The 11,266-nt window shown below is 31.0% G+C and overlaps 1 protein-coding gene across 1 annotated transcript; it reads left to right on the forward strand.

Annotated features, from left to right (window-relative positions):
* Positions 1 to 4,077: 4,077 nt before the first annotated feature.
* On the forward strand, positions 4,078 to 9,079 carry LOC112036580 (wall-associated receptor kinase-like 10). Its single transcript, XM_065781073.1, has 3 exons — positions 4,078 to 5,039; positions 6,667 to 6,786; positions 7,752 to 9,079. The coding sequence occupies exons 1-3, from the start codon at positions 4,157 to 4,159 to the stop codon at positions 8,942 to 8,944; spliced, it is 2,196 nt and encodes a 731-aa protein (XP_065637145.1). The 5' UTR covers positions 4,078 to 4,156; the 3' UTR covers positions 8,945 to 9,079.
* Positions 9,080 to 11,266: the final 2,187 nt, after the last annotated feature.

The following is an 11,266-nucleotide window of genomic DNA, read 5'->3' on the forward strand; positions in this document are numbered from 1 at the left end:
ATTCATATTGTATCTATACTCACACACACACACTAGCATATACCTAAGCATACAATCATGGCATCAATCATCCCAAAACCTAATCATTCATCTATCATGGCATATCACAATATGTCCTAACATACATCTATCGTGACATCTCATATCAACCTAGCATTCATCTAGCATTCTTCTAGCATCAGTCATCATACACATCCAAGGCAGAAGCATGTAAACATTAAATCAAGGCATGAATATAGACAGCAAACAAACCATGTTATCATTCAAAGTATTGCATATAGGCTTACATATACATATTCATCAAAAGGGTAAAGCTTTTAGAACAAACACATGCATGTACATATGAATGCATGATAACGCCCTAAAATGTATACTTGTTATATATTTATGTGGACATTATCTCTTATTAATATGCTTAATTTGTATAATTAAGCCATGATTTGCATTAGTCTCTATTATTTATCTTTACATAATTTTTGAATAAAATGTCATTCATTGCATGTAATTTTTTACTTTCAAGAATCATGTGAAGAAGATAAGTTCATAAGAGTCTGTGAGAGAATGGAGGCCAAACTAAAATTAAAGAGGAGCTAAAGGACCATGCTTAAATGTCTAAGAGGTGCAACTGGAGTGTTTGGGTCATCTACCATGTTTGGAAGCTTCAAATAAGGAAAGAAATCAAAGAGGCAGAATATGAAAAGAAAAATCAGATTTGAGCACTGATCAGTATTTTGGGCGTATCTCTCTCTCAAAAATCCAATTGACACAAGACTAGATGGGTTGGAACCGTGACTTAAATATCTACAACTTTCTAGTTTTGAGTTTTTCAAATTATCAATTTTTGAAGGCCGAAATTAACTCACAAGTTATTGCTGTAAACTTGGACAAAAATTAAAATAGTAAAAATTTTTATTTCTTTGGTCACTTGGATGTTAGGGTGTTGAAGGGAGGCTGTGTAGAATAAATTTTGGCAGAGAAAACCTTGTATTTTCCTTTCTCTAATGACAGCCTAAACTCTTTGCTAGGGTTAGGGGTTATGTTTATTCTATACGATATGAATATTTAATGTAATTCTTTCTAGGATTTTATCAACAACATATTTGATTGTTCAATTAGATTTATTTTGATTTATTAGTTCTTCCATGCTTTCAATAAGTTCAATCATGTTTTTCTTGTTGTTTAGATGAATTTCTAATAGTTTCAGATAGAAATCAGGTTTTAAAGTGAATGAATTTTTTTGAAAACTTTTATAACCGCTTTATTAATCTAGCTTATCATGCGTTCTTGAATTGTCTTAGTTCAATTGAATCATAAGTATTTAATTGTATAAGAACAATTAATTATGAAATATATAATTTCTTAGATCACAAAGAATTTCGTATCAATATAGGGAAACACCCCGATGCCCTAGTATTTACATTATTGACTTAAATCAGTTATCATTGTTATTCTTGTTTACAATTACCAAGAAAAAATTATTCTTCATCTTCACCAAAAGTTTTTTTTTTTTTTTTAATTTACATTGTCTTTGAATTTACCCTACTTCTTATGGTTCGATCTTGGTACCATAAGAATTATATTGCTACGATCTCCTGCACTTGGGAGTGAGCAAGCAATGCATGACTTACATTACTTACCTTATTGCATCATAACAATTATGCCATCAATGCATGAACACGTGAATGAGTGTTCATAGTATTAAAGCATAAAAAAGGAAAGATAAACCCTAATTTAATATGTGGAAGTCAAACAAACAATAAACAGTAAAGCATAAACTTATATCTATGAAAAATGGTCAAAACAAAGGCATAACATATGAAATAAGCAAAGAAAACGAAGCAGAAACTTGAATTAGGGTTTCTGGGTAGCAATATGTGCCTGCATGCAGAGACCTACGCGCACGGGCTAGCTGCATGAGTACGCATACTTTGACCTACGGGTGCATGCATGAGGCATGCGTGCACAAATTTGCTCAGAAACCCTAGCCTAGAAATGCAGCAAACACAGAAACAAAGCAGAATTTAAAAAGGAGGAACTAATAACCTAACATGCTTAAAAACACAAAGGCTACCTAAAGCTAAGCTATATAAACATATTAAAACATAAAACAAGCAAAGAAACAAACAAAAACAGAATCAAACTAAAGAAAATAAAAGAAAACGCTTAGAACTAATACCTCAAAACAAAAGTTCTTCAAGCTTTTTTTTTACCATTTCCCCCAATCAAATCTATTCACAATCAATAAAATAGTGATTAGTAATCTTAAACTCGAAAATCAAGGCTAAAAAAGGCCCCAATCAAAAGAAAATTGACTTGAGGATGTTTTATGAAAAACTCCCTCTTTGATTCACTATTTCTAGTGAATCTTCGTGTGTTCCCTTAGGTTTTTTTTTTTCTTTTTTTCTTTTTTTTTTTTTTGAAAATGTACCTTGTATGGCTTTTATATTGTGAAAATGGGAGTTTGGAACAGCTCCCAAATGATGTGGGATTTGTTCCAAACCTCAATCTTTAATGCAAAAAACTTACATTTCATAGTTTCTAAAACCTTAAATGCGCGCGTAGGTTTGTGCTTGCACATGCATCATGGTCACACACGCAGGCTGATTCCTACATGTGCAGGCCGAGGGTTTCCTTGGCTTTACTTTTCCAAAAATAGATTTATTTGTTCCTTAAAAGTTATATTTTCCATATTAACATTTCTCAAATCAATTTAACATCTAATTGGACCCTAAACCAACAGGTTGGGTCTTAGAAGTTTAGCATCATTAGGAAATGGGGGCTCGAGTCATAAGGGGTACAAAATGCGATGTCTACAATTATAACAAATTCCATTCATCAAATAAAACAAATTTAAATCATATTTTCAACCAAAAAAAAAGAAGAAGTTAAATCCATACTTATTGGTACTAGGGTTTCCTTTTACAAATACAATATATATGTAAAGTTGATATATTTGAAGTGCTGCATTCACAATATTTTTATAACAAATTTTAAGTAACAATTTGTTATTGGTTATTATTTAGACCTACCATTTATATAACTTTTTTATCTACAACTATTAGTTTACTATTTAAGATTTATTGTGAAATTATTGAGAAATCATCGTGAATATTGTATTTCTCTTAATATATTATTAATGTAGAAAAAAAATATATCATTTTTCACTTTGTCTTGAAATCGCAATATTTAAACAATTTCTTTAACCAAATACAACAAATTTCCAAGAGGAGTGTTTCGTCCACAACAATTTCACAACAAATCAAGGTGGTAAGTTGTTATTTGTTCTAATTTGAATCTACAACTTAAATTATTTTTTTGTCCACCCATAACAACCAATAACAATCCACTACTTAAAATTTGTTGTAAAAATGTTGTTGAAAATATTGTGGACATAACATTTCTCAATTTCCAAACCTAATTGTTATTGAAAATTTGAAACTACATGATTTTTTTTTTTTATGAGAAGTGCTACGTTCACAATATTTTTACAATAAATTATAGGTGGTTAGTTATTATTGACTCAAATTTGAACTTATAACTGAAATTATTTTTTTGCCCCAACAATAACAATCAGTAACAACCTGCCAATTAGGATTTATTGTGAAAATATTATGAATATAACATTTTTCTTTTTTAATTCTTATAGCTTGAATTTTCACTTTTGTCCTTATCTTTTATTTCTCTCTCCCTAATTTATGTGGGCATAAAAGTAAAAATAATAAAATTTTCTTTTCTTTCCTTTTCTCTTTTCAAGTCAAACAAAGGCTACTTCTTTTTTTTATCCTTTCCTCCCCATTTCCAAACATATACAAGCGAAGTGTTTTCTTTTCCTTTTCTCTTCCTTTTACTTTCACTTTTTTCTTTTCCTTTTTCTCCTCCCTTCTTTTACTTTCACTTTTTTTCTTTTTCTTTCTCTTCTCTCAATTGCTACCAAACAAAGTGTTAAGAAAATTCCACGGACAGCAATTTAGGCGTGCAAGTTGGAATATTATTATGTCGTTGAAATGCATTTATTCTGTCCATTTTATGAAGTCCAAGTAAACGAAGGAACAAAGTCGGAAGGTGCGAAAACATCTCTTGTCTATCTATACTTTTCTTGTGAGACTATATAAATATATCGGTATGTTTAATTTGTTGAACTCTAAGAAACCCAAAAATGAAAATAGCTGTGCAATTTGTAATGCGAATTACTATTTTAGTTCTGCTGACATATGAATTAGCAGAAGCAGAAGCAGCAGCAGCACCTATAGCAAAACCCGATTGTAATAGTAGTTGTGGAAATCTTGAAATTCCATACCCGTTTGGAATCGGACCTGATTGCTACATGGACAAGTTGTTCGAAGTTGTTTGCAATGGAACTAGCAGCTCTGCTAAAGCCTTCTTAACTAGTATTGACAAGGAGGTGCTGCAAATCAATATTAGTAGCTATACTTCTTATCCTGCGGTTCAGGTCCAAATGCCAATCATATATTCGAAAGGCTGTAGGAGCTCGGGAAGTGATGCAGCTTTGGACATTTCAGGAAGTCCCTTTAACTTCTCCTACAGTTATAACACATTCATTTCTGTTGGCTGCGACAACTTTGCAACAATAACCGGACTTGGTCCTGTGGTTTTTGGGTGCAAATCGCATTGCAATAAAAGCAATATTGTCGAAGGAACTAGATGCTCCGGTTTCAACTGCTGCGAGTCAATCAATTTCCCTTCAAACCAGCAAAAATTTCATGTAGAATTCAGAAGTATCAATGAATCAAAAGCAAGAGAGGAAAAAGCGTGCAAGTATGCTTTCCTAGTGGACCAAAATTGGTTGAAGTCAAACAAACCAGATCCCTCTTCTGTGCAACACTGGGAAACCGTTCCCGTAGTGCTGGAATGGGCGATATCAGTTCGGACCAATGTCTCCCGGAACATGTTTGAATCCCACAAGAAACGACGCGATGTCGGTTGTTCTTTCTCAGACGACGACATGGACTTCGACAGCTTTACTTGCCAATGTGCTTACGGATACCAAGGAAATCCTTATCTTCCCAGGGGATGTCAAGGTAAGTAAAACCAGTTTTATATTTCTTTGTTTTTTCTTCTAAAATTTGTTTTTTTTGGTAAAATATTATTTTAGCTCCTAAATTTTAAGAAGTTCATTTTTCGCCTCTAAATTATAGAAAAGTTCGTCTTTCATTTCTAAACTATTGAAAATATTTTATTTTTGTCCTTAAACTTTAAAAAAGATTTTTTTTATCTTTATTTTTGTTCCAAAACTATTGAAAAAACTATTTACAAAGTATAAGATGAAGAAAGAATTTTTTTAAATTTAGGAATGAAAACAAATTTTTAATAAAATTTAGAGACAAAAATAATATTTTACCCTTTTTTTTAATAGCCATCCATTTTACCCCCACATAATAACTTGCCTAACTCATGGACCATTAAAAAAGTCTAACAGCTATTTTCTTTTTTCTTTTTCTTTTTTCTTTGGTAACAGCTAATTTCTGTATATAACTAACTTTGCTTTTTGAGAAATAATGCTTGGTATTTTGTTGGAATGGTTACTAAAGAGTAAATATATTAAATAAAATCATGTTTGGTTATGTCGAGAAGGGGGAATGGTTACTAAAGAGTAAATATATTAAATAAAATCATGTTTGGTTATGTCGAGAAGGGGGATAAAAGATAATCAACGGGGGTGGATGCCAAAAGATAGATAAAGTTTGATTACTAACCTTTTTTTTTTTTTGATTGGAAGTTTGATTACTAACTTAATTGTAGTTTAAGGTTACAACTTCTACTAAAAAAAAACTTAATATGACTTCATATTTTAAAAATCTTAAATTGCATATTATTTATGTTTTTAACACACATGTCAAATTTTGTGTTAATCATATATTATTTACTATTCAATCCATAAACTTATTTTTTATAAATAATTTTAGATTACAAAAAACTTGAAATTTAATCATTTTATTGATAACATAGCTATTGATCTTTGATTTTCTGAAAATTTTGCAAGCATGGATGATATATAAGAAAAAAAATGTAACCAAATGGTGAATTTGTTAAAATTCACATCCAATAAAAAAAATATTAAGTGAAGTTGTAGCCTTAAAGTATAAAGTTTGTTATCAAACTTTGTCTCAAAAGATACGGTCGAAGAACTATGATCCATCTTTGAAATAGAGATTATCCATTTTACAATAAAATTTTCTTTTTAAAACAATTTGAATTATACATAATACCATGTTATTTTAAAGTAGAAAATATCATTTTGGTTCACGCATTTTGGAGTTATTGTCAATTTGATCACAACATTTTTGTAGCAACCAATTTGGTCCCTAATATTTTCAACTTGCAGTAATTTGGTCCCAAGTTTCAACTGTCAACTCATTAACAAAAATTAACGGCAAATTGAAAATAACATAAACCAAATTAATTGCTACTGAAATATAGAGACCAAATTAACAGTTACCAAAATACATGCTTGGTACTCTTGAAGCCTTTGTTGCCTATATGAGAGAGCACCAAATTGTGCCCAAAATTTTAATGAATTTAATAATTTGTCCGTCATCCTAGATATAATGAATGCAAAGAATAATATGTATGTAAACATCAAAATGCACAAAAAAAAAAAAAAAATTAATGAATTTATTAATTTGCGTGTTATCTTATTCCTATCAGATATAAATGAATGCGAATCCAAGAATTTGGACCAATGTCCCCACTATTTAGAGTGTGAGAATACAGAAGGCAGTTTCAATTGCAACAAGCGAAAGTCTCCACTGAAGTTAGCCATTTTGGGTATGTTCCTATTACCTTTAAATTTGCAAAATGTTAACGAATATTCTAAAAGTATTAGTTTAGTAATTGTTTTTAGAAATATTTCATAAGAAAATGATAAAGCAATTAATTTTATTGTCAACTTTTTATATTTTTTATAAAAATAATGTTAAAACTTTTTTAATATAATTTATTAATAATTATCCTATGAACATCTATTAATATGACTCAAAAATAATATCTTGGATATATTACTAAGATATGCTGGAAGGGCACAAGATTCATGACATTTAAGAAGGAAGGTACAACTGATTTGTACTTTTAGTTTATTGGTTTTTCTTAACTTACTAGTTAGGGCAAGCATGTGAAATAAAAAAGTAATAATTAAGGTCAATTCTAAATTTTATTTGTATCACAAAATAAATATATGAATCATTTGATTTTTAAAATATATAGAGATTTACATTAATTAAAAGAGACATTAATTTTAAGAAATAGTAAAGGTTGATTTTAGTGATGAGCACTAGTATACAAATAATTTGTTTTTAGAAATTAATTTTATAAGAATTCATCAAATTAAGGCAAGACTGACCTAGGGACATGTTGAAAAGTTAGATATTCGACAAAATATCCCAATCTCACAAGTCCCTTACTGTGCCATTTAAAAAAAAAAAAGCATTACACCATTGAACTATTTCCTGAAAAATCAAGTACTTAACCGTAATTTCCTTTTTTTAAGAAATTAATTAGGAGGTAACACTTATTTAGGCTGTGCATATTGTGAGAACATATTAATGTAAAATAAAAAAAGTTGGCAACTTTTAGTAGGAAAGATGTTTTCAAATCATCGTAATTATGTTCAAATCTATTTACACTTATTCATATTTTTATAAAGCCTAAATTTGGGCTGATGTTTCTAACCTTAAAAATAAAAATAAAAATTAGGTTGATGTGATATTTCTATTTTATTTGTTTGATGTATGCAGTTATTTGTCCAAGCTTTGGGCTATTGTTTCTACTCCTTATTATTTGGTGGTTATACAAAGTGATAAAGAAGAGAAACAAAATCAAGCTCAAGCAAAAATTCTTCAAAAGGAATGGTGGTTTGTTATTACAAAAACAATTATCTTCAAATGAAAACAACGTTCAGAAGGCAAAATTATTCAATTCAAAAGAGTTGAAAAATGCAACTGACTGTTTTAATGAAAATAGAATACTTGGTAAGGGTGGACAAGGTACAGTTTATAAAGGAATGCTAATTGATGGAAGAATTGTGGCAATTAAAAAGTGCAACACAGTGGATGAGGGAAATCTTGAACAATTCATCAATGAGATTATCATTCTTTCACAAATCAATCATAGAAATGTGGTTAAACTACTCGGGTGTTGTCTAGAGATAGAAGTTCCATTGTTAGTTTATGAATTCATTCCCAACGGCACACTTTTTCAATATCTCCACGAAGAAAATGAAGATTTTCCATTGCTAACATGGGATATGCGCTTAAGAATTGCCACAGAAATCGCGGGAGCTCTATCATACTTACATTCAGCAGCTTCACTACCCATTTACCATCGAGACATAAAATCTTCAAACATACTCCTTGATGAGAAATATAGAGCAAAAGTTGCAGACTTTGGCACTTCAAGATCAGTGACCATTGACCAAACTCATGTAACCACACTAGTATATGGCACTTTTGGGTATTTGGATCCAGAATACTTTCAAACGAGCCAATTTACAGAAAAGAGTGATGTTTATAGTTTTGGAGTGGTCCTTATTGAGCTTTTAACAGGAGAAAAACCTGTTTCTTCAACGAGATCACAAGAAGGTCGGAATCTATCTACATATTTTGTTCATTCATTAAAAGAGAACCGCCTCTTTGATATACTTGATACTCAAGTAAGTAAGGTTTGTAATAAAGATGAAGTAATAGCAATTGCTAACCTTGCAAAAAGATGTGTGCACCTGAATGGAAAGAAACGACCTACAATGATGGAGGTCATGATGGAATTAGAGGGAGTTCAAAAAGTTTCTCCTACTCAGCCAAATTTTGAAGAACTTGAATATGTTAGAAATGAAGAAATGGGGCCATGGAATGACGTTTCAATTTCAGCAAGTTCATGCTTAGAATCAGGTTCAACTTCATCATCAGATGTCCTGCCACTTTTATCCATCTAATCAGTTTGGTTAAAAACTATGTACTTATTCGTCTTTGTTTCATGTTGTAAACTATTATCAAATCATATTCCTATTTTTAAACTCCTACTACTAGAGTTGCAATAATGATATTATATCTTTGTTTGGTTTTGTTTAGGTCCTTTTGGTAATGACATGAGAAGTATAATTTTAATTGTTAGCTTTTACGATAATTTTAATAGTATAATTTTAGTGTTTAGAGGGTTTAGCAAACTTCGATTGTAAAGTGTTTTGAAACTATTTTGCACAACTGGTAACCAAATTGATAAAAAGCTTTTTAGATGCGAGGAAATGACAAAAGATGGCATAACAAGATGTAAAGAGTTTTTTAGCTCAAGTGGCACCTTTTGGTTTTTTCTATAAAGACAGCTAAAGTTTAATTTTCCCCTTCATATTGTAAATTGTAACTATCAAATTGTCAAAAAATATTTTATCTATTAGTACTTGAACCTAATTAATTCAATAACAATAATAATTTTTTTTTATTATTCATATTATTTTGCTCTCTCTCTCTCTCTTAAAAATTAGTGGTCATTGAGTATCTTAAAAGAAAGGGGAAAAAAAAAAAAGGGATAGACAGTTATGCCAATACATTATTTAAAAAAAAAAAAAAATTTTGAAACAGCGCACTTAAGAACTTTAGTACTAACATTTAAACATTCTACTTCATTAGTCAAAACTATTTTTAGCTTTTAAGGAGCCCTATGTTCCTTTTGGCATTGGTTTAGTAAGTAGAGTTTCAATTGTAAAGCTTTATTAGTAGATTTTTGCTGTATGTTAGAATTTCAGTTGACAACTCTTTAGCATTTGAGTGTTTAGCTCTTTAAATTTGTGTATTCTTAAGGCAAGAGTCTTGTAATTTAATTAGAACATCTTGAAATTTCCAAAGAAGATATCTAGGGTTCAAATATCTCATCCCCCATTGTTATAACTATCAAGTTATCTACAAAAAAAAAAAGGCTGGATTTATAAAGTATGAACATTACATTATAGAGTTTGATTTTCTTAAAATAACCAAAAGTTCTTAGCCTATTTTCACGTTCAAAGAACACCACCCCGCCCCCCCTTTTTCCCACCTTTAATTCTCTTTGAAAAAGTCTTAAATTTTTTTTTTTTTTTTTTCCTTTTGTAGTAATGCATTACAAGCTCTTTGTTTTGACGAAATTTGGACCTTCTCAAGTTAAGTAAGGTTTCTCTTATGTTGCTACACAGTACACTAACTAGCTTGTAATCTATGCTTTTACATAAAAAATATTGAATAATAGTAATTGTAGGGACGCATTTTGGACCCTAGACCCAAAGCGTGATTGGATCCAATCCCAATACAATGAATTTGTAGAGAGTGGGTTAGAAAACTAGGTTCTAATGAATGGGATAACAGTTAGAATGGATTTTAGAAGATAATCAGACAGAATTGGACTGGAATAATCTAAGTAAATTTGTCCTCGGCACAATCTGAGGAGGTCTGTTCTAGTATATATTGATTGAAAATTGTTACAGATATGGTTCAAGCTGCTACAGTGCTTTCTCTTACAAATTTCTGATCCCTTTTACCATTACTCCATTTTTCTTTTATACTCTCTTCCTCTTTCATCCTTACTCTCCATGTGCAGGCCAGATGGTTGGTGCTTGATTCTTGTCTCATCATCACCTTCTTAAAGTCTTTAGATAGTAGTTGTAAGGCTGAAAACTATTGTTCAGGTATCACCTCCACATTAATGCGGTTAAAAAGTTAACTGTAGAGCATTAAATGCGGTGGTAGCAGCTTTCTCTTTAGATATTGTTGAACTCCCTTCTGTCCTTTGTTTCTGTGATGCTTGTCCATGCCAACTAACCTTCCTAGATCATTCCCCCGGACGACAGACTACCTCTACGACCTCGGCTTTGGTTAGCTGAGGAGGCACTCATCCTCGACCCAACCTGCTTGGCCATTATGATCAAATCCAACTTCTTTCTCTACTAACACGGACTCCCCTGACCACGTCTGCTCCTCCTCGGACAGTGTTACATCCTCAGATTGGGCCCTAAGCCCAGTTTACACAAAGATAGTGAATTCCTGGGCCCACTATCCCTACAGTAATAATGAAGGTAATCTTAGCTTTCTTACTGAGTAATATAAATAGGTCACTTGACACAAAATTAGACTATATTTATAAGCTATTTTGGATTTTGAATATGCATTGACTTTAATATATCATCCATTTTCTCATGTGTTGTGATTTGATCTCAATTTTTTAGGAATAGTCACCGACTCTAGTGATGCATGAGAAAATTTTGCATAGTGATATAATAATCATTTCTCAC

Source organism: Quercus suber, unplaced genomic scaffold (genome assembly GCF_002906115.3).
Source record: "Quercus suber isolate HL8 unplaced genomic scaffold, Cork oak 2.0 scaffold_256, whole genome shotgun sequence".
Classification (NCBI taxonomy): Eukaryota; Viridiplantae; Streptophyta; class Magnoliopsida; order Fagales; family Fagaceae; genus Quercus; species Quercus suber.

Coding starts and splice junctions, on each gene's coding strand:
- LOC112036580 (XM_065781073.1), top strand. CDS start 4,157: ATGAAAATAGCTGTGCAATTTGTAATGCGAATTACTATTTTAGTTCTG. Junction 5,040..6,666: donor TCTTCCCAGGGGATGTCAAG/GTAAGTAAAACC, acceptor TATTCCTATCAG/ATATAAATGAATGCGAATCC. Junction 6,787..7,751: donor ACTGAAGTTAGCCATTTTGG/GTATGTTCCTAT, acceptor TGATGTATGCAG/TTATTTGTCCAAGCTTTGGG.